The following is a 27,604-nucleotide window of genomic DNA, read 5'->3' as shown; positions in this document are numbered from 1 at the left end:
TACTGCATCGAAAACCGAGATCAGTGTGTAAAGGATATCACCACATGGGCTCAGGAACACTTCAGAAAACCACTGTCAGTAACTACAGTTCGTTGCTACATCTGTAAGTCAAGTTAAAACTCTACTGTGTGTGCTCAATTCCACATTGATTGGGATGTAAAAAGACACTCCTAATTGTTTAAGTTGTTTTGAGCCTTTACAGACTCTGCAATCCGAAATTCTACACCAGTATAAAAACTGACTCGTTAATTATTCAGTTCAAGGTATAAACAGAAGGGGGTCTGCGAGTTCAGTTCAAAAAACTTGTGAGAGACTCACATATTTGCAGCAGATTCTTACAAACACTCTCATAGAAATTATCTTTGACTAGCTTTTTTTGCAGAGCACTCCTGTAACTCGTGACAAAATAAATAGATTAAAATCAATTTCCTACTGTACATATAATATAGAAAATAAGACGAGTAGTGAGAGGTCCGGTCCCCTGGTCCTGAGCTTTGTGGAAATGTGCCCTCCCAAAAATTGTGTAGAATATCCCTGCAGTATAGTATGCCGTATAATATACAGTATACTTGGGGAAAATGTGATGAATGTACTCACAACGTGTTGATCAGATGCAAGATGATTTTTTTTCAGCATCACATCTTCCTGAACCAGTGGGGAAGGTCTCGGAGCAAGAGGAGGGGTTATATCAATAGGCAGAGAGCCAGGGTTCCCCATCCAATTGATGGCGTTACCTGCATGGGCACAAAAATCATCACTTTAGTGTGTGTGTGTGTGTGTGTGTGTGTGTGTGTGTGTGTGTGTGTGTGTGTGTGTGTGCGTGTGTGTGTGTGTGTGTGTGTGTGCGTGTGTGTGTGTGTGTGTGTGTGTGTGTGTCACTGGCCAATGTGCTGAGTAGGCATAAAGCTGCATATCTCTTTGGCAGCTTTATTGTTACATGTGTTGGCAGCTTGATAAATGAGTGAGTTTTATGAGAAGTGCACGTTGTTGTACACGAAGATTCAGTGTGTATTGACACTTTGATTGATACTGTAGGTGCTGGGTTTGAGTGATGGCAGACGGGTTTTTCTCCGACACATGAAAGATAGGTTAGTGTTAGCCCCCAAGATGCAGAATGCATACGCATAAAAAATATTTCCCTTGCTTTTTAAGGTTTTTACCAACACAATTGCAGTTTTGTGTCAACAAATCCTTTTTCTCATAGCTTTTGTCAACATTTTTTTCCTGACTAAAAACAAGAAAATATCTACCGTATTTTTCGGACTATAAGTCGCAGTTTTTTTCATAGTTTGGCTGGGGGTGCGACTTATACTCAGGAGCGACTTATGTGTGAAATTATTAACACATTACCGTAAAATATCAAATAATATTATTTAGCTCATTCACGTAAGAGACTAGACGTATAAGATTTCATGGGATTTAGCGATTAGGAGTGACAGATTGTTTGGTAAACGTATAGCATGTTCTATATGTTATAGTTATTTGAATGACTCTTACCATAATATGTTACGTTAACATACCAGGCACGTTCCCAGTTGGTTATTTATGCGTCATATAACGTACACTTATTCAGCCTGTTGTTCACTATTCTTTATTTATTTTAAATTGCCTTTCAAATGTTTAGTCTTGGTGTTGGGTTTTATCAAATAAATTTCCACAAAAAATGCGACTTCTACTCCAGTGCGACGTATATATGTTTTTTTCCTTCTTTATTATGCATTTTCGGCAGGTGCGACTTATACTCCGGAGCGACTTATACTCCGAAAAATACGGTAACAAATAAATAAAAAAACAAAGGTTAAATAATACAACACTAATGTTAGTCTACTTTTTGAGATTAATTTACCTATTTTAAAACTTTTTAAGTATGTATAAATGTGCTTCAAGAACACTTTACAACTTCACAAATGCCTTATATTTACACTGGTTTACTAAAGGTGTGCATGCATTAAAAAAAAAAAACTTGATAGCACACAAAGCTAAACTACTAAATCGGGCACTGAGGATTTTGTCTGTTAAATCAGTGGTCCCCAACCACCGGGCTGTGGCCCGGTACCGGTCCGTGGATCGATTGGTACCGGGCCGCACAAGAAATTAAAAAATGTTTTTATTTTTTTTTATTTTTTTTATTTTTTTTATTAAATCAACATAAAAAACACAAGATACACTTACAATTAGTGCACCAACCCAAAAAACCTCCCTCCCCCATTTACACTCATTCACACTCATTCGCACAAAAGGGTTGCTTCTTTCTGTTATTAATATTTCTGGTTCCTACATTATATATCAATATAGATCAATACAGTCTGCAGGGATACAGTCCGTAAGCACACACGATTGTATTTTTTTATGTGGGACAAATTTTCAAGCGTTGACCGGTCCGCAGTTACAAAAAGGTTGGGGACCACTGTGTTAAATGATCAAAATAATTCACATAATCAATTTAGTGTGTTTGTCTTCCTACATATGCAGAATATATGTCAGGTTTGTCACTGACAGTTCAGTTAGGTTTTGGTTTTTCCTGTCTTTGTTTCCTGTCAGCGCTCTTATTTTGGTTATTTCCTGATTATCTCCCTGAGTGCTTTGTCCCCTCAGCTGTGGCTGATTGGCACCTGGCCACACCTGGTGTCAATCAGCCAGCTGCTATTTGAACCTGCCTTCCTCTCTAGTCAGTGCTGGATTATTGTCGTTCCTACCTGTCGTGTCGTTGTTTGCTGTATGCTGTCATTGGTAGCTGTATGCGGTAGCGGTAAGCTATATTCTGTAGCTGTTTGTAGCTTACTGTCTTTTTGTTCATAGTCCCTGTTTGCTGGATCCCTGTTTCCAGTTTGTCCTTCTAGTTCCTGGTTTGTGTTTTTTTGTCTTTATTTCATGGACATTAAATCATGTCTTCCCGCACAATGCCTTCCGCCTTCTCTGCATCTTGGGGTCCGTCACCTACAACTCCTGACAATATATGCATTACCAGAACACACAATACTGGGAGGCAGAGATGCAAATGTAATAATTTAGCACATGCAACGTGAAACCTGAAAGTGTTTTTTGTCTATATTTAGCACGTTTGAAATATATGTGCAAATTGTCACAGTTACACACAAATGACTCTGGGAGAGGATGGCAATAGCTGCAATATCACTGACTATGGAGAGAGAGAATCTTCGAAAATCAACACATTTCTGTCAGAAATTTAAAAAAAACAATAGAAATAGCATCTGCATCAATACCACCTTTGATCTGGCAAATGACTTAAGATGATTTTAATGACATTATATTTAGGAGATATATTTAATATACATTTATCAGTGGTGTGCCGTCAGGGGCCAGCAGGGCCTTCTCTGCTGGCGTAACATAACCAGAAATCATAATCATTATTAAAAATAAAATTATTTTCTAATTTACTTTCCCTAAATATCTAAGTATTCATATTCTCTTCATGTCATATTATGCTCGTTCCAGGGCTGCTGTTTTTAGGTTATGAGTTTTTAATCCAATCAGAATTCAGCTAGCTTATGTTGCCATGCTGTACCAAATCTGCCAGACACCTTCAGAATCAACAATGCGGGCGTCCGTGCACTGTAAGTGAACGGGCACATACAGTGATAGACAGTTGCGATAGCCAATCAGATCACGAGTTGTTGTCAGTAAGGCCTTCTAGATGGCCTAAGGTTTAACTTCACATTTACGCGTCCTGTGATTGGATACTCATCAGGACCGTTAGCGGATGAGTTTGAGAACAAATAGAGTTGAGAGACAGTTGCGATAGCCAATCAGATCACAAGTTGTTGACAGTAGCCTATCTAGTAGCCTGATGTTAACGAGACTGATTGGATACACAGTTGTCATTTCAAAGTGAGTATCAATTCACAAGACTCAATTTAGCAGGAAGCGGGAAGTGTTGGGCGGTAGCCAGACCAGGATAGCAGAGAAGGAGAACAAAACGCTGATTAGGTGGCAGATATATATTTGCAAGGCCATTTTCAAGAAGGATATCTAAAGAGAAACTACATCTTGTGAGACGACGTCGGCCAACCCCGGAAGCTAGCTCAGCTGTTCTGGCAACAAAATGGGGAAATTCGAAATTTGGCAACAAAGTCAACTGTCAAAGTCACAGATCTGCTGTCAGTGGAAATGCAAAATAGCAAACATGTTTGGTTGGTAGTGTCACGTGGGGCTCTGCACCGGCTTGAAGCATAGAAGTGCTGTGCTTTAATGTTGCCAAGAAAACTAGTTGAAAACAAACTAAATGTGCATGACCTTTACCTGTTTGCCTTCAATTACAAGGAATGTGAGTAAAATAAATCATTTTTCAAAACAACTTGAACCTTTTCCAGGACATTTGACCTTTTCCTTATCATTTATGTTTCCCATGGATGGAAAATTGGTTACTGGTTTTCTAATGTGGGGACTCTGTCTTCTCTTTGATAAAGTCAACACTTCAGTTCACTTCGGTTTCAACACCACGATAGAAAAAGATGTAATATGTGGGATGTATGAAGCACACTTTGTTGTGGGGATTTGTGGGGGGGGGTGTTTGCACACTCACGCAGACAGTTGTTGTGTGTGAACATTCGTTGCAATTGCAAACATTCCTGCCATCGGTTGCCGCTGCCATGACAGGTGCATGCCAGAGAAACATCCGCAGAGTCGTTGCCGACGTAGTTTGGAGTCATGATGGTCCCTGCAAGTGAGATTCACGGTGAAGGAGTCATTTCTTCAAAAAGGCATGATGTGACGTCTTATGTTTATGATGTGAGTTTATGTGTTTATGAAATAAGTTTGTGTAAATGATGTACATGTGTGTTTATGATGTGACTTCATGATGTGAGTTTGTTTGTTTTTTTCTTTATGATGTGAGTTTTTGCCTATTGTGAGTTTGTGTTTATGATGTGATCAGTTTGTTTATGATTTAAGTTGTGTTTATGTTGTGTGTTTTTGTCTTTTAAGTAAGCTTTTTTTCTTCATTATGTGAGTTTGATTATGATGTTAGTTTTTGTGTTCATGATTTGAGTTTTTGTGTTTATGATATGTGTGTATCTGTTTATGATGTGAGTTTGTTTATAATGTGAATTTGTGTCTTTGAGTGAGTTTTTGGTGTTTATGACGTAGCTATACTTATGACAGGCCTGGGCAATTATTTGACGCGGGGGGCCAGATTTAGATTTAAAAAAGTGTGTCTGGGGGCCGGTATATCTAATTTTAGGAACACTAATGCAAAACCTCACAATAATGATTGAAAGCTAAAAACTTTATGACAGACCGCCTTAAAAAACGGAATGGAATTTGAAATTTTTTTTAACTGAATGAGACACCCAGAATGTACATGAAAATAAAGAATGTGGGATTTACAATATTAACTATGAAGGATAAAACACTGAATATTGACAACATATTTTACAATCAACCGAAACACAACCAAAATGCAACAAACATAGTGAAATATGAACGCAAAGGGTAAAAGAAACCCCCACCTACAATCTGAGATATCTTATAGTGACCAAAGTAACTAATTAGATGACCATAGTAACTAATTAGATGACCATAGTAACTAGTATATCATGCAGATTCCAAGTATTGAAAGACTTAGTATAGTTGAAGACTTACGGTCATTAGAAAACATCACTGCACATCATAATGGCAGCTACACTTTCCATCTTAAACATCTAAAACAATTATTTAGGAATGTCCGGCGGGCCATATTGAAAAGCTCAATGGGCCGCATGCGGCCCCCGGGCCTTAATTTGCCCAGGTCTGACTTATGATGTGAGTTTAAGACTTTATAATTTGAGTTTGTGTTCAGATGTTAGTTTGTGTTTATGATGTAAGTGTATCTGTTCATGATGTGATTTTATCTGTTTATATGTGAGTTTGTGTGTTTATGATTTGAGTTTTTGTGTTTTCTGATCTGAGTTTGTCTTTGATATGAGTTTGTGTTTATGAAGTAAGTTTGTGTGTTTATGAGTTAAGTTTTTTGTTTATAATGTGAGCTTGTGTATATGATGTGAGTTTTTGTGTTTATGATGTAAGTTTTTGTGTTTATGGTGACTTTATTTGGTTAAGATGTGAAAATATATATGATGTGAGGTCATCTGTTTATGATAGGAGTTTGTTTATGATTTGAGTTTGTCTTTATGAAGTGACTGTTATCAGAATCAGAATCAGAAATACTTTATTAATCTCTGAGGGGAAATTTCCGGCAACTTCCGGCGCCCCTAATGACTTTGTGTGTTCATGATTTGAGTTTTTGTGTTTATGATCTGAGTTTGTCTTTTTGATAATTTTTTTTGTTTATGAATTGCGTATAAGTCTTTATGATCTGAATTTTTGTGTTTATAATGTCAGTTTTTGTGTTTATTATGTGAGCTTGTGCTCATGATGTGATTTGTGTGTTATGATGTGATTTTTTGTGTTCATGATGCGAGTTTGACGGCTTGGCTTTCACGAGTGTGAGACGAGTCTCCATAGGGGGCGCTAAAAGACCAAAGGGGGCGGTGCAGCAGTTTGTAAAAATGAATTATTATAAATGATTGTCATACCGATGAGTCCTGCATAAGCTCGGAGGCAAATGCCTGCTGAGTCTCTGAGACAAGAAGCGCTTGAGGCTGACGGCTGGCAGTTCTGAAGGAAATCAGCTAATCTTGACCTGTAAACATAAAACAATATATATAAAAAAATTAAAGTTGTTGTGTTTGTTTGTGAGCATTAATATTTCAGATCATCTTTCTATTTATAGATTCATAACATCATGATATCTTTCTCATTAAGTCTTGTTATAATATATATCAAAACATGTCTGAATGTTATCAAAGTGACATACATATAATTTGAATTAGGGATGTCTGATAATGGCTTTTTGCCGATATCCGATATTCCGATATTGTCCAACTCTTTAATTACCGATACCGATATCAACCGATATATACAATCGTGGAATTAACACATTATGCCTAATTTGGACAACCAGGTATGGTGAAGATAAGGTACTTTTAAAAAAAATTGATAAAATAAAATAAAATTAATTAATTAAAAACATTTTCTTGAATAAAAAAGAAAGTAAAACAATATAAAAACAGTTACATAGAAACTAGTAATTAATGAAAATTAGTCAAATTAACTGTTAAAAGTTAGTACTATTAGTGGACCAGCAGCACGCACAATCATGTGTGCTTACGGACTGTATCCCTTGCAGACCGTATTGATATATATTGATATATAATGTAGGAACCAGAATATTAATATAACAAAAAAACAACCCATTTGTGTGAATGAGTGTAAATGGGGGAGGGAGGTGTTTTGGGTTGGTGCACTAATTGTAAGTGTATCTTGTGTTTTTTATGTTGATTTAATAAAAATAAAAATAAAATAAAAAAATAAAATAAACGATACCGATAATTAAAAAAAAACGATACCGATAATTTCCGATCTTACATTTTAACGCATTTATCGGCCGATATATCGGACATCTCTAATTTTAATCATAGTTTGTTATAAATTACACCAATGCAGAAATAATATCAACTCACATAATTCAATAATTTCATAATAATCATAACAGATTATATAACAATTACTTCATAATAATAGTGGATTGATATAACAATAACTCAGTGGTGTGCCGTCAGGGCCAGCAAGGCCTTCTCTGCTGGCCTAACATAACCACAAATCATGATCATAATAAAAATGAATGTCTTTTTTTTTTTTACTTTCCCTAAATATCTAAAAGTATTCATATTCTCTTCATGTCATAATTTGCTCCTTCCAGCGCTGTTGTTTTTAGTTTTAGTTTGTATCCAATCAGAATTCAACTTGCTTATGTTGCCATGCTGTACCAAATCTGCCCGGGGCCTTCAGAATCAACAATGCGGGCGTCTGTGCACTGTAAATGAACGGGGACACAGAGTTGATGGACAGTTGCGATAGCCAATCAGATCACGAGTTGTTGTCAGTAAGGCCTTCTAGATGGCCTCACGTTGAACGTGACATTTACGTGTCCTGTGATTGGATACTCATCGGGACCGTTAGCAGATGTATTTGAGATTACATAGAGTTGATAGACAGTTGCAATAGCCAAGCAGATCACAAGTTGTTGACAGTAGCCTATCTAGGTTGCCTGATGTTAACGAGACTGTGATTCCAAAGTGAGTATCCATTCACAACCCTAGTGGTTAGAGTGTCCGCCCTGAGATCGGTAGGTTGTGAGTTCAAATCCCGGCCGAGTCATACCAAAGACTATAAAATTAGGACCCATTAACTCCCTGCTTGGCACTCAGCATCAAGGGTTGGAATTGGGGGTTAAATCACCAAAAATTATTCCCGCTGCTGCCTACTGCTCCCCTCACCTCCCAGGGGGTGAACAAGGGGATGGGTCAAATGCAGAGGACAAATTTCACCACACCTAGTGTGTGTGTGACAATCATTGGTACTTTAACTTTAACTTTAACAAGTTTCAATTTAGCATGAAGCAGGAAATGTTGCGCCATAGCCAGACCGAGATAGCAGAGAAGGAGAACAAAACATTGATTAGGTGGCAGATATATATTTGCAAGGCCATTTTCAAGAAGGATATTTAAAGAGAAACTACATTTTGTGAGATGACATCGGCCAACCCCGGAAGCTAGCTCAGCTGTTCTGGCGATGAAATGTGGAAATGCCCGCCATTTCCACTCGAATGAGCCGATGATGAGGGGTACCACTGGCTTATACGGCGTCGAATGGGTGCTACAAATTGTGAGTTCAAATATTTTATTTGTTTGCTTTTAAAATGTTTTTTGCTATTTTTATTTTGACAGTACCACATAAGATATGTTTTAATTGCTGATGCGGGTTAATTGATTTTTAAATGTCCCAGGAAATAACCCGTTTTGTAGACTGTTGAGGTGTTTCAATGCCAGTAGTGCGTAAATGTGTTTCTGTATAGTATTTCTCCAGCAATGGTCATGTGGTGACATAAATGATGGTATTTTGAGAGGTAATATTTGAAGTCGGACATCACTGAAGGTCTAGGTGGGTAAAGCACGACCTACCACTGCAATAACTTCATAATAATTTTAAAATCTGTCCAGCGACAACTGATGAATAATAGTCTTTTGGCTAATTCTGGTACATTTACAGAAATGTTGATTATTGTACACTATACCTGTTAAATAAACCAATAAATAAAATAATGTATTCATAAAACAATAACTTCATAATTTTAATGTATTAATAATATAACAATAACAATTATTAAACATTTTATGTTTATTAACATATCTTTATAAACATATGTTTATGATCATATCATGTTTATGAACATATCTTTACGAACATATTATGTTTATGGAGATATGTTTATGAACATATGTTCATCAACATATCTTTATGAACAAGTCATCTTTATGAACATAATATGTTTATGCAGATAAGTTTATGAACCCATCATATTTAGCAACATATTTGTATGAACACATGACGTTTATGATCACATCATGTTTATAAACATTTATGAACAAATCAGCTTTATGAACATAATATGTTTATGCAGATAAGTTTATGAACATATCATGTTTATCAACATATCTTCACGAACCCATGATGTTTATGATCATCTTTTTTATGAAAATATGTTTATGAACATATGTTTATGAACACATTATGTTTATGAACATATCTTTATGAACATATGATGTTTATGAACATATCTTTATGAACATATGTCTATGGAGATTTGTTTGTGAAAATATCATGTTTATCAACATATCTTTATGAGCATATGATGTTAATCATCATATTTCTATGAACGTATCTTTATGATCAAAATATGTTTACGAACACATCTTTATGAACATATTATGTTTATTGAAATACTGTATGTATTTCAATAAACATAATACTTGTAATACATAATACTTCATCCGGCCAGGATCTTCAGCTCTCACTGGATCGGTTCGCAGCCAAGTGTGAAGCGACTGGGATGAGAATCAGCACCTCCAAGTCCGAGTCCATGGTTCTCGCCCGGAAAAGGGTGGAGTGCCATCTCCGGGTTGGGGAGGAGACCCTGCCCCAAGTGGAGGAGTTCAAGTACCTCGGAGTCTTGTTCACGAGTGAGGGAAGAGTGGATCGTGAGATCGACGGGCGGATCGGTGCGGCGTCTTCTGTAATGTGGACGCTGTATCGATCCGTTGTGGTGAAGAAGGAGCTGAGCCGGAAGGCAAAGCTCACAATTTACCGGTTGATCTACGTTCCCATCCTCACCTACCCACCCTCACCGAAAGAACAAGATCACGGGTACAAGCGGCCGAAATGAGTTTCCTCCGCCGGGTGGCGGGGCTCTCTCTTAGAGATAGGGTGAGAAGCTCTGCCATCCGGGGGGAACTCAAAAATAAAGCCGCTGCTCCGCCGCATCGAGAGAAGCCAGATGAGGTGGTTCGGGCATCTGGTCAGGATGCCACCCGAACGCCTCCCTAGGGAGGTGTTTAGGGCACGTCCGACCAGTAGGAGGCCACGGGGAAGACCCAGGAACTCCTCGGGATCTCCCGGGAAGAGCTGGACGAAGTGGCTGGGGAGAGGAAAGTCTGGGCTTCCCTACTTAGGCTGCCCGCGACCCGACCTCAGATGGAAATACTGTATGTTTATGAACATATGTTTAATAACATATCTTTATAAACATTTAATGTTTATGAACATATGTTTATGAACATATCTTTATAAACATATGTTTATGGAGATATGTTTATGAACATCTCTTAATGAACATATGACGTTTATAAACATATCATATTTATGCAGATATGTTTATGAACATGCCCTTTTTTTTAACATATCTTTATGAACATATGTTGATATAATGTTTATGAATATATGATGTTTATGAACGTATGATGTTCATGATATATCATGTCTGACCTGCAAAGAGCATCCTTGCGACAGAAGCTTTGTTGGTGAAGACAGTTAGGTTGCAGGTCTTCCATCTCCTCGTAAGCACAAGAAGGAACAATAGTTTTCCTCCTCCTCTCGCCACACAGGGTGTTGGTGCAGGGACAGAAGAGGACACCAAAGCTGTATTCTTCTGGTACTTTCTCCAGGAATCGTCGAAGCGCCCGATGACACTTGTGCTGGTTGCATCGCTGGCTTCCTGTCACCTTCTTGGTGCACGCCAGAACATACTCGGATCTTAAAGAGCCGCACTTCTCAAACAAGCCACAATCCTGAGCTGCTTTCAGACATTGATTTTCCACGTCCACTTGTAAGAATGTTGAAGCTGAGCACAATGAAAACACAATGCTTTTTCATCAATACATCTACAATTAAACTATATATATATATATATATATATATATATATATATATATATATATATACAGGCACGTGCACACATAGGGCCCTATGGGTGCTTGAGCCCCTGCCCTTTTTTGCCTCGTCTTAAAAAGTGCCCTCTGCCTGTGTGTGTGTGTGTGTTTTTTTTCTTTTTTCTCTAAACAACATTAATAAATTCCTGTCAGGGATGTAAAAAACAAAAAAAACAGCGGTACAAAAACTCCACGTTTCTTGTAATACCGGGTTGTTTGAGCCTGCCGCTTCCGCCAGAGAGAGAGAGAGAGGGCGAGTGAGTGAGTAAGTGAGAGGAGAGAGAGCCAACTGCGCCCCTGAGGAGACGTGTGAGTTATGGTCTAGTCGCCGTCCACTTATTCAGCATCTAATATGGGTAATATTTCAGAAAAACGCTGTATTATTCTATTATTCAATGTGTCAGCTTCTGTTTTTGCCGGACGTCGGAGCACGGCGCATCAATTGAGCACGGCAAATCAATTCCGCGCAGAGCGGATCGTGCGGGACAGGAAGTAGTGTACAAAATACAAAATAAAACACCGGGTTAATTTTCAAAATATAATGCACTGTGTTTACGGCGGATCACATTTCTCTCACAGCAGAGGTTTAGATATAAAGTTTATTGTGACTTTGCTATTACTGTGTGGGTTAACAAAATAATAATAATAATAATAATAATAATGATAATAAAGACAATAATAAGAAGAATAACGATAATGATAATAATAATAATAATTATTATTATTAATAATAATAATAATTTCAGCATTCTGGGGATATAAGATGTAGGTTGTCAGTTAGGAATATTACCATCTGTATTTAAACTTGATTCATGTTGATTATGCCTGCAGCACAATGCCAAAAAAGAAAGGATACAGAAAAGGAAGGAGAAGGAGCGCCAGGAAGCAGCTAAGGGTAGCAGACCTCTTAATGCATGGCTAAAACCAAGTACTAGCACCAGAATTCAAGAAAGACCACAGACCTCAGAAAGTGTCACACCTGAGAGAGAGGCAGAGACCTTAGAAGCAACACCTGAGAGAGGAGAAGGAGAGTGTAGAAGCAACACCTGAGAGAAAAGAGGCTTTAGATGCAACTCCTGACACAGAGGAAGCCATAGAAATCCCGGTAAATGTTGGGGAGGAAGAATCCACAGGAAGGGAGGCTGATGATACTACTGCAGAGGAAGCCATAGATGAGGGGGAAGTTGAAGGAGCTACAAGTGATGTAGGAGAAGAGGTCTTAACAAATATTGCACCGAATTCTATGGAGGAGAAGAAGAGTAGTTGAAGACAGAGCTCAGAGTTTTCTATGCATCATTCCATGACACTCTCACACTGAAGGGGATCTTAAGAACACTAAGAGACAACAGTGAACATGACATCATTCCAGCACTGGAAGAAATGATGAAAACATATGCCACGATTCCAGTGTCCACTGCCACAGTAGAGAGGTCTTTTTCTAAACTGAAGCTGGTCAAAAAGTCACTCAGAGGCCTATGCACAGAAGAGAGGCTGTCTGATCTCCTTCTCCTCTCCATTGAAAAAGACGTAGTCATAAACCACAATGATGTGATCAACATCTACAGGGACATGGCCCCCAGAAGGTTGCTGCTTTTAGGCCCCCAGAAGGTTTGGCTACTGATTGTGCACTGATTTCACAGCATTTCATGGAAGCCCTGAATTTACATTGAGGAGCATATTTGGGTATGGGTGGCCTCCATCCTACAGCCCTCTACTGGCCCCTGGTCCATATTTTTGGCCCTGTATTGCGTTTCAGTTGTTTAGTCTGAGCATTAAGTGAGAAAGACCATAAGTTACAACTTGATGGTGTTTTCATCAAGTTAAGGGAAGAAGGACAGATTTTCACATTGAAGTTTTTTCCATTTGGGTATTTATTTTTGTATTTTTTTTCAAAGTTCATGTTGCACTGTTCAATGTTCAATATTAAAGTGCTTATCTTTAACAATAAATAGCCTAATAATAAACCAGTGTTTTGTTGCTTTTCATGTCTTCCAAGCCTATGATAATGTCAATTAACTCATTATGACAATAATTTGTTGACACAAAAGAAATGGCAATCACTTTTACCTACAAAGGACACACAGCTAAGTAGTTAGACTCCTATTAGCAAATTTAATTTTACATTCATTTCCATATTGTGTAAAGGACCAAAAAAAAATGTCCTGCCCTTTTCTGACTTTGAGCCCCTGCCCCTCTATAATCATGTGCACGTCTCTGTATATATATATATATATATATATATATATATATATATATATATATATATATATTCTGTATATATATATATATGTATTTATATATATATATATATATATATATATATATATATATATATATATATATATATATATATGTATATATATATATATGTGTGTGTATGTAGAAATATTGTATATACAAAGGTACTGTATTCTTTTTTTACTGGTAACTTTAGTAGATTTTCACGTATTGTTTTTATCAACAATTAAATGTACAAAAGCGTTTTTTACTTACTGTTTCGAGTGCAAGTGCCATCAATGACGACATATCTTTATGTTAATGTTGGACAATAACTTTTCCGAAGTTTTATTACTTGATTGACGTCTGTTTAGGTGTGTTTTACCTGCAACAATGGACGCCATACCAAGATCAATTTGTGTGTTGTCGTATGGAGACGTTTCCAGGTCATCCTCACCTGCAGAAATATGTCAGGGTTTTAAATGTAAATTTTATCGTAGAGCAACCACTGATCCACCACATCATTTGGTGCTTACTGCAATACATTATACTACAGTACACAATACTGCACTGCATTACACTACACTACTTTATGCTACACTACACCATACTGCACTACTTTATACTACATTGCACTACACTACACTACTGTGTACTAAACTACACTGTGCTACACTACACTATACATACTACACTAGTCTATACTACAATACACAACACTACACTATAATTACACTACCTTATACAACAATACATAACACTGCACTGCACTACTTTATACAATACTACACTATACTACACTACTTAATAATACACTATACTACACTACTTAATAACACACTACAGTTTTACTACATTATGTTACATTACGGGCAGCACGGTGGAACAGGGGTTAGTGCATGTGCCTCACAATACAAAGGTCCTGAGTAGCCCTGAGTTCAATCCCGGGCTTGGGATCTTTCTGTGTGGAGTTTGCATGTTCTCCCTGTGACTGCGTGGGTTCCCTCCGGGTACTCCGGCTTCCTCCCACCTCCAAAGACATGCACCTGGGGATAGGTTGATTGGCAACACTAAATTGGCCCTAGTGTGTGAATGTGAGTGTGAATGTTGTCTGTCTATCTGTGTTGGCCCTGTGATGAGATGGCGACTTGTCCTGGGTGTACCCCGCCTTCCGCCCGAATGCAGTTGAGATAGGCTCCAGCATCCCCCGCGACCCCGAAAGTGACAAGCGGTAGAAAATGGATGGATGGACGGATGTTACATTACACTACACTACACTGCACTACACTTTACTACAAGATACTGCAGTATATTATACTGCACTACATTGCCTCACTAGTACAATATCTATCTATTTACATGTATATCAGTACAATATCACAATGTTGACACACACACACACACACACACACACACACACACACACACACACACACACACACACACACACACACACACACACACACACACACACACACCATGTTCCTTGGTTTCTATTTAATTTTCTTGTAATACCACTATTATTTATTGTTGGTAAATGTATTGTATTGGTGATGCATTTTTGTTTGAATTGTGTTGATGCTTTGTTGACCGTTAAGCAATTTTTTCAACAATGTGTTTAAAGGGAGAGATATGTACAGTAAATATTTCTAAGGTATGTGTATAAACAACGTCACAGAAAAAGCCGAATTCTCCCATGGCTGTCTGTTTGTTTTCTATGTGAAGTACGGTACATGCCGTGTCCCTCCTGAACACTACGGGGGCGGTTTTGGTCATTTCAGTTGTGTGTGAAGCTGGGATAGGCTCCAGCACCCCCCGCGACCCCGAGAGGGACAAGCGGTAAAAAGTTGATGGATGGAAGTTCCTTGCAGTAGTTCTGTTTTTAGTGCATGTCAAAGTACTTTTTTGACATTTTTTTAATTTGTCAAAGTCTACAGACTATCTGTGGGATTAATGTTATAAATGATGATAAATCTTATTTTTAGTAATACTTTAAAATTCAATTTACAGTATAATTTTTGTTCTCCCATCACATCACCCTATCTTCTGTTTCTTTTATATATATATATATATATATATATATATACATATATATATATATATATATATATATATATATGTTAGGTCAGGAAAAAATACAGAAACTATATCACCCCTACAAACCTGCAAATCCCCTGGCTTGTAGGGATGATATAGCCTCTGTGTTTTTTCCTGACCTAACGTATATTCCACTCTACCCCGGTATTGAGCACTGTATAACGGATAAACCACAGAAACCTTGACTATACAGTATATATATATATATATATATATATATATATATATATATATATGACTTGTCCAGGGTGTACCCCGCCTTCCGCCCGATTGTAGCTGAGATAGGCTCCAGCGCCCCCCGTGACCCCGAAGGGAACAAGCGGTAGAAAATGGATGGATGGATGGATAGACTTAGACTTTTTATTGTCATTCAAATTTGAACTTTACAGTACAGATAAGAACGAAATTTCGTTGCATTAGCTCATGGTAGTGCAGGATAAAAAATCAATAAGGTGCAGATATAAATAAATAGATTACTGTACAGATAAAATATATTGCAGTTTTGCATATGTGCCCACGTTTATGGATGTATGTTATATTGTCTTTAAATATTCCAGCGAGTTAATCCATTTTTGGGGGGAATTGAGGCGATTATTATGATGCGTTCAAGAGTCTTACGGCTATATATATATATACATATATATATATATATATATATATATATATATATATATATATATATATATATATATATATATATATATATACATTTCGAGGTTTCTGTGTTCAGCTGTTGCTATTTCTAATACAAAGCAGTGTATATTTTGAATTGATATCTGTCAAAAGACAATGAAAGATGGCGGGGAGAAGACATCCTAAAGAGAATTGGAAAGCGGCTTGGAGATGTTCTGTAAAATATATGTGCAAAATGTTGACCAAAGAACTACAATTACATGTTATGTAGACTACAAGGAAGTGTTTAAAATGTAGGGGAAAAAATCATACTATGGCGCCTTTAACTCAACAAGAAGAACATTAAACAGCAGAGCAAAGCACAAAGTCCATCATGGGTATAATATCTTATTCTATGTTGTATATTTACTGCTGTAAAAGCATTAAAGGCTAAAGCGTGTGTAAGTACACTAATGCTGTGATGGCTAATAGCCCACAGGGGAAGTCTTGTGTAACTTGGCTTTGTTCACTTACTGATGCATTCAATGTAAGTCCATTTCTGTATATTTCTGTACGGAATTATCTGGAGTCTGCTTGAAGGGACACTCACTCGAATTCATTTAAGGGTTAACATTCATGTTCGGATTAGGATTTAGGGGTTGTTTTTTTGTTTAGGGTTCAGGGGTTGGTGTATTGTCTGTCTGCAATACAAAGATATATTGACATCTAGATTGACATCTCGCGCAGCTCCTGACTGACCTGACAGCAGACGGACTCTCCAGTATATTTGCAAGCACTGCTCCTCCTTACGAAAGCCACGGTGGCACTTGCACGCCAACAAAGATGGCTGTTTCTCCAGCAGAGCATCTTGTTTGTGTAGGCACTCAGTCATTGCCTGCTCCCCCGTCGGTCCCACAGAAGTAACAGCGGTGCACAGCTCCCAGTCCCGGTACAAGTCTTTACATTGGGGGTCAGTAGAACATTCCAGATGAGCGTTCACACAGTCAGGAAGGAAAGCCGACGAAGTGACGTTGGGAACTGATAATGGTAAAACACCTACAAGGAAACAAAGAAGAGAGGGATGACCATATGCTCAAAGTTTCATTTTCGAGGCCACATGCAGCTTTATCATACTTTTTATGATACTTTACAAACTTTTACAAAACTTTTAAATTCAACATCTTGCTCATTACGTTACCAAATAGAACTCAGATCATTGGCTGACAATTAAAGTGTGTCCCAAAAATACTAACTGTCTGTACTGCAATACTGTACTATTTAGTTTCAGACATTGTGTTTTGTTTCTGTACACCCACAAGAACATGGACACACATTATTAGACCTTTTGATTTGTCAATTTGAAACTTGACTGTTCGTGTTGTGCATACTTGCCAACCTTGAGACCTCTGATTTCGGGAGGTGGGGGGAGGGGGGTGGGGTGGGCTTGGTCGGGGTGGGGCGGGGGGCGTGGTTGGGGGCGTGGTTAAGAGGGGAGGAGTATATTTACAGCTAGAATTCACCAAGTCAAGTATTTCATATATATATATATATATATATATATATATATATATATATAAGAAATACTTGACTTTCAGTGAATTCTAGCTATATATATATATATATATATTTATTTGATTGTATATATATATGTATATATAAATAAAATAAATACTTGAATTTCAGTGTTCATTTATTTACACATATACACACACATAACACTCATCTACTCATTGTTGAGTTAAGGGTTGAATTGTCCATCCTTGTTCTATTCTCTGTCACTATTTTTCTAACCATGCTGAACACCCTCTCTGATGATGCATTGATGTGTGGCACACACAAAAGTGCTTTCATCAAATGCATTAGAGTCTGGAATCTTCCATCTCTCCCTAGCATGGCCCAAAACCGGTCAATCTTTGCTTCCTGAGGAAGATCTTCAGTGCCAAGCACTTGGTAGTCCACTACTTCTTCCCGGAGGCTATCCAGGTCAATCGCAGCTGCGGCTTGGAACTTACAAGCTGTTATGAGAGTAGCGTATGTGTGTGTGTGGCCCTTTAATAGGTGAACATGTGAGGGGAGTGACGTCAGTGAGTATGTGGGCGAGAGAAGAGAGGGAGCGGTAGCAGTGCGGGCGGGGACTAGTTTGTTTTGTGTTGGATTGGCTGTGTGCAAGCAATCAATAAAGCAAGATTTGCAACTAATTGCCAGACTCAGGCAGGAAAGGTGCAACAAAGCGTATTTCTTCATCTTACTCGTCGTCGGCGTCGCCATGGCTGTATCTTCCTTGTTCTTTTGCTTCCTCTCCTTGTTGTGTGCGCAGTTGTGCACTGCACTCTCTAAAAGCCGTATATGTTATTGATGTTATAGATGGCAGTATTGTCCTGTTTAAGAGTGTCACAACATTGCTGTTTGCGGAAGACGAACTGCTTTACGATTTGTGTGTTGTTACCGCGCTGGGAGGACGTTAATGAAACTGCCTAACAATAAACCCACATAAGAAACCAAGAACTCGCCCTTGATCATTCTACAGTTATAATGTGATTGGGCAGGCACACTGTTTATATCGTGGGAAAGCGGACTCAGGTCCGCATGGAGCTGGAGGGGGCGTGGCCTCCAGCTCCGCCTGAATTTCGGGAGATTTTCGGGAGAAAATTTGTCCCAGGAGGTTTTCGGGAGAGGCGCTGAATTTCAGGAGTCTCCCAGAAAATCCGGGAGGGTTGGCAAGTATGGTGTTGTGTAACATTAAATCTCGGCTCCTGCTCCCTCCAAGCCACCCTGTTATTGACTCTTCCACTGCTGCTCAGGTCCACGCCTGCTTTTGAGCAGATGTGTGTCGTTCCGGACTCTGTATGTTCTAACATTGAACAGCACGGCTTCTGCTTTCATTCCACCCACCAGACTGCACTAGATCTGGCACCTCCATTAAAACCAAGCAGCCTAAAGCTTAATCTGAGTCCTGGTTGAAGGACACAAATCTGAGAGACGCCATGGACGAAAAGCAGAACGGAAATGGAAGCAGGGAGAAAATACAAGTGTTGTTACAAAAGGACTAAAAGGACTGTTGGTGTCACTACAACAGTGAAAAATGTCAAAAGAGATCATCTACTGTATTAAATATCTTCCCCTGGAAACTCTACATAGACTAGACATGGGTAAAGTACGGCCCGTGGGCTTCATGGGGCCCGTTAGACTTCCAATCCAATTTTAGATCTTTAACATCGAAACTGTAGTTGTAATTATGATGTGCAATGCTGTTTTCAAATTACCGCAGGTCTTGAACTATAGAAAGTATTTCAATGGTTGGAATCCGTGCTTTTGAGTAATATCCAGTAAAGGTTATTACGGTAATCTACGTCACAGCAGCGTGGGCTAGGTTTGTTTACAGAGCAGCCAGCATGGGTAATTCATTCAGTAAAAAATAGTTTTTAATTCAATTACGTTTTTTTGAGATGGTCTGTCATAATGTTTTTAGCATTCTAACAGACATTAGTGTGAGCTTTTGTTAAAGTTAAAAAGTTAAAGTACCAATGATTGTCACACACACACTAGGTGTGACGAAATTATTCTCTGCATTTGACCCATCACCCTTGATCACCCCGTGGGAGGTGAGGGGAGCAGTGGGCAGCAGCGGTGGCCGCGCCCGGGAATCATTTTTGGTGATTTAACCCCCAATTCCAACCCTTGATGCTGAGTGCCAAGCAGGGAGGTAATGGCTCCCATTTTTATAGTCTTTGGTATGACTCGGCCGGGGTTTGAACTCACAACCTACCGATCACAGGGCGGACACTCTAACCACTAGTGAAACCCAATATATAAGTTACATTTAAACCAGTGTGGGTGGCACTGGGAGCAGGTGGGTAAATTGTCTTGCCCAAGGACACAACGGCAGTGACCAGGATGGCGGAAGCGGGGATCAAACCTGCAACCCTCAAGTTGCTGGCACGGCCACTCTACCAACCGAGCTATACCACCCATAAATAGAATATTTGAACTCACAATTTGTAGCACCCATTCGACGCCGTATAGCCCCTCATAGTCGGTTGACTTGAGTGGAAATGGCGGGCATTTCACCATTTCTTCATCTCACGAGACGTAGTTTCCTTCTTGAAAATGGCCTTGCAAATATATATCTGCCACCTAATCAACATGTTGCTCTCCTTCTTTGTGGCTTTCTATGGCTCATATGGCTCCTGTGCCACTTTCTGTTTTCGCAACTTGTGATTGGATACTCACTTGGGACTCCCAAGTGAGTATCCAATCACAGCGCAAGGCTAGCGAGAAGGCCTTACTGACAACAACTCGTGATCTGATTGGCTATCACCTGTATGTGTCCGTTCACTTACAGTGCACAGACGCCTGCTTCGTTGATTCTGAAGGCCCCGGGCAGATTTGGTACAGCATGGCAACATAAGCTAGCGGAATTCTGATTGGATACAAACTGTAACCTAAAAACAACAGCACTGGAAAGAGCATAATATGACATGAAGAGAATATGAATAATTTTAGATATTTAGGGAAAGTAAATTAAAAATGACTTTTGTCTTTAATTATGATCATGATTTCTGGTTATGTTAGGCCAGCAAAGAAAGGCCTTGCTGGCCCTGACGGCACACCACTGGCGTATGGAGTCCTGTACACCAGGCAGGTACAGTAGATTGCCAACTCCATTACAATAAGAACAACCCACTTTATGGTAAGTTCCTGTTCCTCCCATCCGGTCAGCGGCTTACAGTCCCAAAGTGCAGAACATTTAAAGAATAGCTGCAGCTGGAACAAAACAGATATGTTCCAGCCGCAGCTATTCTTTTAAATAAGTTATATATACGGTATATTGGACAGATTTTTCTTACTTTGTTTTATTGTATTTTCCTAACCCTGATGCCAGGTTGCAGGTGAGTACTTTGTCATGTCATGGTTTGTTTTGTGTCAAAGCTTATGTCCATTTTAATGTCTATGCAGATATTATCCTTGTTTTAACTGCAAATCATCATGCTCTTATCAAATGTAGTTATGTATGAACCTAACAAATACAATGTTTGAACCGATCAAGAATCATAAGTTTTGAGTCTATTAAATATCACGTGTGAACCTATCAAATATCGTTGTTTGAACAGATCAAATGTTTGAGTCTATCAAATATCATATATGCATCTATAAAATATGTGCGAACCTATCGAATGTCATAATGTGTGCACCTAATAAATATCAGTATGTCTGAACCTATCAAATATCACATAGGTGAACCTGTCAAATATCACATATGTGAACCTATCAAATATCACACGTGTGAACATATCAAATATCATTATGTGTGCACCTAATAAATATCAGTTTGTCTGACTCTGAACCTATTAAATATTACATGTGTGAACCTATTAACTATCAAATGGTGAAGTGGGACAAACCGCGTTAATTATTTCATGTTGTTGATAAGCTTGTTGATGCTTTCAGACTGCTTGTATTCAGTGAGGCATGCAAGATACTTTTATATTTCATTCTGAATGAGGGTCTCACTGTGCGTAGAAAGACCACTCTGATGATTGAAGGATCATTAAAAAAAGGTATATCTGATTTCCAGTCTGATATAAAAATTCAAACTTTAAAGAGTCAAGAATGATTTGTGTGTGTGTGTGTGTGTGTGTGTGTGTGTGTGTGTGTGTGTGTGTGTGTGTGTGTGTGTGTGTGTGATGAGTGTTATGTGAGGTGCTGTAGTACTGATGGGGGGACTTGGGGGTCATCATCAGGGCAGCTCGTAAAGTGGGGGTGTGTTGGTTGCTATGGAGAGTTAAAGGGTGTAAAGGAAAGTGAGAAAGAACAGCAGGAGGTGGTGAGCTGCAGCTTTTTAACTTATTAGTTTTATTTAACGAGCACGCCTGCTGGGGTCTTTTCAGGTCTTGCCTGTGTTCCTGACGCCTGAAAATCATATAATACAAATATTAAAATAAAAAATAGAAAAAGCTTATAAAAAAAGTAATAATACACAGTATTGATTTGATAATTATTGGTTAGAACGTATGGGGGTTAATTTGTGTCTGTATTACGAAAGCTTTTTTTAGACACTGAATTCATGCAACGGAAATGTTTGTATTTGAATTTTGAAAATTTGAAATTTTTTACATCAAATTATGCTGACAATTATGTATTTACGAATTCAGTTTGTTAAAATACAGGTTTTTATCATTCTTTGAATAAAAATTCAGTGCAGAAATATTCGTCATGGCACCCCACATTGTTCCATGCTTGGACCACTTCTGATTAATATTCACATGTTTCTTTTAGGCAGTATTGTAGAAAGCACTTCCTTACTGTGTCTGTTATAGTGGTACGCAAAAATATATTCTTATGGCAAAAAGTCCGGTACCAAAATGTATTTCGATACTTTTCAATACTTTTCGATACTTTTCAGTACTTTTCGATACTTTTCTAAAAAAAATTGCATTATTGGCTTTATTTTAACAAAAAATCCGACGGTACATTAAACACATGTTTCTTATAGCAAGTTTGCCCTTAAATAAAATAGTGAACATACAACACAACTTGTCTTTTAGTAGTAAGTAAGCAAACAAAGGCTCCTAATTAGTCTGCTGACATATGCAGTAACATATTGTTGTCATTTTCCATTCTATTATTTTATAAAAATTATTAAGGACAAGTGGTAGACAATTAATTATTAATCTACTTGTTCATTTATTGTTAATATCTGCTTACTTTCTCTTTCAATATGTTCTATCTACACTTCTGTTAAAATGTAATAATCACTTATTCTTCTGTTGCTTTACATTAGTTTTGGATGATACCACAAACTTGGGTATCAACCCGATACCAAGTCTTTACATGATAATACATTGGTCATAATCAAAGTCCTTATGTGTCCAGGGACATATTTCCTGAGTTTATAAACATAACCGGTACTTTTTAGGTATAGTACCAAATATGATTCATTAGTATCGCGGTACTATACTAATACCGGTATACTGTACAACCCAAGTCTGCACACAACAATTCACACTACATCATCGACATGTACACCAGCAATTAAAAGACTTCACTGCGTAGTTTGTGTTTACAGTAAATAGAGCAGTTCACCAAAATAATGTTTTTTTCCCCCTTTATCTCTTATGGTTATAATAACCTTAACAACCCCCCTAGAGTAACACCCCTCCCCCATGTGGGGGGTGTTACCCACATGTGCGGTCCTCTCCAAGGTTTCTCATAGTCATTCACATTGACGTCCTACTGGGGTGAGTTTTTCCTTGCCCTTATGTGGGCTCTGTACCGAGGATGTCGTTGTGGCTTGTGCAGCCCTTTGAGACACTTGTGATTTAGGGCTATATAAATAAACATTGATTGATTGATTGATTGATGTGGTTTAAACGTATTTAAACATGACCAACAACACTAAATAGCAGTGGAGAGTTGTAGTTGTCTGTTTAATCTATTTCATTGCATGGAGCATTATCTTCTTTTACTTGTATTTCCACATAGCTAAACAAGCTGATGACCACAATCGTGTGCGAGAGGCACACTGTCATATTAGAGATAGAGCATGGAAACTGGGACTTCACATGTAGGTGTAAAAACAGAAGAAAAAAATCAATCAATCAAATCAGACAAATTTAGTGCATGGAAATCATCAAAGTTTTCTCCTTCATGTTTAGTGCTTCTACACTTTTTGTGATTAGCACGTTTTACCCTTCCGTCTCCTTCTTTTATCTCAGACGTCTTTTTGACGCAACTGTTATTTTTGTCACAACCTAGTTTTATTGTTGTGCTTTTCAGGTTGTTGCCTTAGCTTGTTCCTTCCTACATGGCTTCTTCCAGCGTGTTGATGAGCAACACCTGCAGCTGTTCTCTAATTAGCATGTCTGCTCGACTCAGTTGACAGATTATTCATCATTCACTCATTTGGCCCACGATGCCATTCCCCCCTGTTCACTTATACTGATGATTCTTTTGTTTCCATGCACTATTTATGGTTTCCTGCCTCCCTCATGCCTTCGACAAGGAACATTTCATCATGTTTTGTGTTCTTTGCTTTTTCCCCACCGTGTTTGGATGTGATGTCATCATCATCATTATCCGTCAACATCATCATTATCCCCGCGACCCCGAAGGGGATAAGCGGTAGAAAATGGATGGATGGATAAATGATAAATAAATGGGTTGTACTTGTATAGCGCTTTTCTACCTTCAAGGTACTCAAAGCGCTTTGACACTACTTCTACATTTACCCATTCACACACTGATGGAGGGAGCTGCCATGCAAGGCGCTAACCAGCACCCATCAGGAGAAAGGGTGAAGTGTCTTGCTCAGGACACAACGGACATGACGAGGTTGGTACTAGGTGGGGATTGAACCAGGGACCCTCGGGTTGCGCACGGCCACTCTTCCACTGCGCCACGCCTGGATCATCATTATTATCAGGGATGTCCGATAATGGCTTTTTGCCGATATCCGATATTCCGATATTGTCCAACTCTTTAATTACCGATACCGATATCAACCAATACCGATATCAACCGATATATACAGTCGTGGAATTAACACATTATTATGCCTAATTTGGACAACCATGTATGGTGAACATAAGGTACTTTAAAAAAAATTTAATAAGATAAATAAATTAAAAACATTTTTTTGAATAAAAAAGAAAGTAAAACAATATAAAAACAGTTAGATTGAAACTAGTAATTAATGAAAATTAGTCAAATTAACTGTTAAAGGTTAGTACTATTAGTGGACCAGCAGCACGCACAATCATGTGTGCTTACGGACTGTATCCCTGCAGACTGTATTGATATTTATTGATATATAATGTAGGAACCAGAATATTAAAAACAGAAAGAAACAACCCTTTTGTGTGAATGAGTGTGAATGAGTGTGAATAGGGAAGGGAGGTTTTTTGGGTTGGTGCACTAATTGTAAGTGTATCTTGTGTTTTTTTTTTTGTTGATTTAATAAAAAAAAAAAAGAAAACGATACCCATAATAAAAAAAACGATACCAATAATTTCCGATATTACATTTTAACGCATTTATCATCTCTAATTATCATCATCCTTTACTTCTCCTTGCAAATATGTAATACTGCTGACCTCAACATAAAGCTAACATAGTATGTATGTAGTATTTGTGTAATTGGGGCCGTGCAACTTTTAGGTAGAGTCCATTTTTGATATGTGCACTTTGTATCAGATTAAAAGCAAAATATGCTAAGAAGTTTTATATTTCAATACAAAAACTTTATTTGAGGCTACAAATGACCCTCAGGTCGCACTTTGACCTTAATGATCCTGACATACAATGAAGCTTATATGAGCACGATTATGCTTTGTACCATTCTATATGTATAATGTATAATGTATGAACATGAAATCAAGTTGTGTTGCTAAGTCATGTACCACCAAATATATGGAATGCTTAGTCAGCAGATTTGCGTCTGACCACAGCCATTACCAATCAGTCAAATGTATCTAGTCAGCACTCATTAAATATGCTGAAAACTTAATGTGTTGACTTCCATGCATGCATCTCCAGCGAACTGCTTTATAAACAAAATAATCATCATCATTATCGTCATCATCATCATAATGACAATAATACAATTATAATTATTATTTTTCTGCGTCAAATGTATTATTATTATTATTGAAATACGTTTCTGCAATTATGCAATTCTATGATGATAATTATTATACACTATGTTTCTGCTTTTGTTATTATTATTATTATCATCACTATTATCACTATCATTGGCATTATTATTATTAATATGATTATTGTTATGATGCTCTTTTTCGAGCCAATGTATATATGACGTCACTGCATGCTTTAAATGATAAAAAAAAAAAAAAGTTCATATTTATTTATTATGATTTGTCAGCAATGTTACCTGAGGTAGATACATATTTTTTTTAATGTTTACAGCCAGAAGCGCTTAATTAAACATATTTTATATTTGATTTTGTATTAAATTCACTATAGCCAGCTGTGGATAAATGATGAATGTATTTTAATAAAGGATCATTGTTACTAACTTTTATCATTTTAGATTTGACAAAGATATATTTTAATATTCTGAGATAGGCTCCAGCACCCCCGCGACCCCGAACGGGACAAGCGGTAGAAAAATGGATGGATGGATGGTACTTCGTTGACATTATATTAAAAAGATCATCGATATAATAACGATTGTTTATTCTGTATGGTAATTACGAAATTACATACATCCAAACTAAGAAAAGATCAATAATTGTTGAACTTACCCGAGGAGAAAAGAACCAGAACTTCTACAAATAAAAGCATATTTGTTGAAATGTGGAGTCCGATGACAGCTCGGGATCGGAACCAAGTGGATCAGTTGGAGCAGGACTTGGTGCGCCGCGGACTGAATCAACCTTTTTGATCGATCTCCTCTTTGTTCTTCTTTGAAAATGTTAAGTCTTCTGAATCCGCGAGAAAAGACGCAGAAATATTTGAAATATTGAGAGTGAAAAATATTCAGCTAAGAAAAACACGACTTGATGCTGCAGATGATCTTCACCTCTCAGCTTCATCATCATCATCGTCATCGTCCTCAATCTTCATCTCACCTTCTGTTTATCTTTAAACCATGAATCACTCTTATTATTTATATTCTTATTACTATTAATTAAACCATACTTGCTTTATAAGAACACATGTTTAAAAAAAGTACATCAAATCATTGAAAGTACATAACTGTAAAAGTACATAAAATATTCAAAAGTATATACAATATCTAAAAGTATATTTTAAAAGTATACATCAAATATACAAATCCATCACATTTACAGGGTGTGTCCAAAATGCGGCACAGGGGCCATTTGAGGTACCATAAATTCCAGACTATAAGTCGCTACTTTTTTCCTCACGTTGAACCCTGCGGCTTATGTGCTAATGTATGGACTTTTCTCCGCTGACGGCCATAATACAAATAGAAAAAAAAAGAGAAAAAAAGCAAATACACTGAAAAGGTGTTTTACTGCAGGTGCTGCAGTGTTCTTCCATTTATTGCAGGGGTCCCCAAACTTTTTGACTCGGGGGCCGCATTGGGTTAAAAAAATTTGGCCGGGGGCCGGGCTGTATATATAATATATATATATATATATATATATATATATATATATATATATATATATATATATATATATATATATATATATATATGTACATTGTCTTTATATTCCAGCGAGTTACTCCGATTTGTCATTTAACATCAATTAACATTGATGTTCATCAACATTTAACATTGTCACGTAATCGATGGGAGAATTAATTTTTAGACAATATGATTTCCCTGAGCGGCTAGGAGACACTGAGAGTAACAAGCGGTAGAA

The 27,604-nt window shown here is 37.7% G+C and overlaps 1 protein-coding gene across 1 annotated transcript in view; it reads right to left on the bottom strand.

Annotated features, from left to right (window-relative positions):
* The window catches only part of gfra3 (GDNF family receptor alpha 3), a 38,875-nt gene extending 12,210 nt beyond the window's left edge, over positions 1–26,665 (bottom strand). The window contains exons 1-7 of the mRNA XM_061979610.2: positions 26,513–26,665; positions 17,010–17,306; positions 13,927–13,998; positions 10,882–11,236; positions 6,534–6,640; positions 4,544–4,678; positions 598–734 (exon numbers count right to left, since the gene is read on the bottom strand). Of these exons, the coding sequence (XP_061835594.2) occupies positions 598–734; positions 4,544–4,678; positions 6,534–6,640; positions 10,882–11,236; positions 13,927–13,998; positions 17,010–17,306; positions 26,513–26,552 (1,143 nt within the window). The 5' untranslated portion in view covers positions 26,553–26,665. The remainder of the gene's footprint in view (positions 1–597; positions 735–4,543; positions 4,679–6,533; positions 6,641–10,881; positions 11,237–13,926; positions 13,999–17,009; positions 17,307–26,512) is intronic.
* Between the last annotated feature and the right edge of the window lie 939 nt (positions 26,666–27,604).

This window comes from Nerophis lumbriciformis, linkage group LG19, assembly GCF_033978685.3.
Source record: "Nerophis lumbriciformis linkage group LG19, RoL_Nlum_v2.1, whole genome shotgun sequence".
In the NCBI taxonomy this organism is placed as follows: Eukaryota; Metazoa; Chordata; class Actinopteri; order Syngnathiformes; family Syngnathidae; genus Nerophis; species Nerophis lumbriciformis.
The sequence above is the reverse complement of the archived record's forward strand: the minus strand, read 5'-3'. Positions and strand labels throughout refer to the sequence as shown.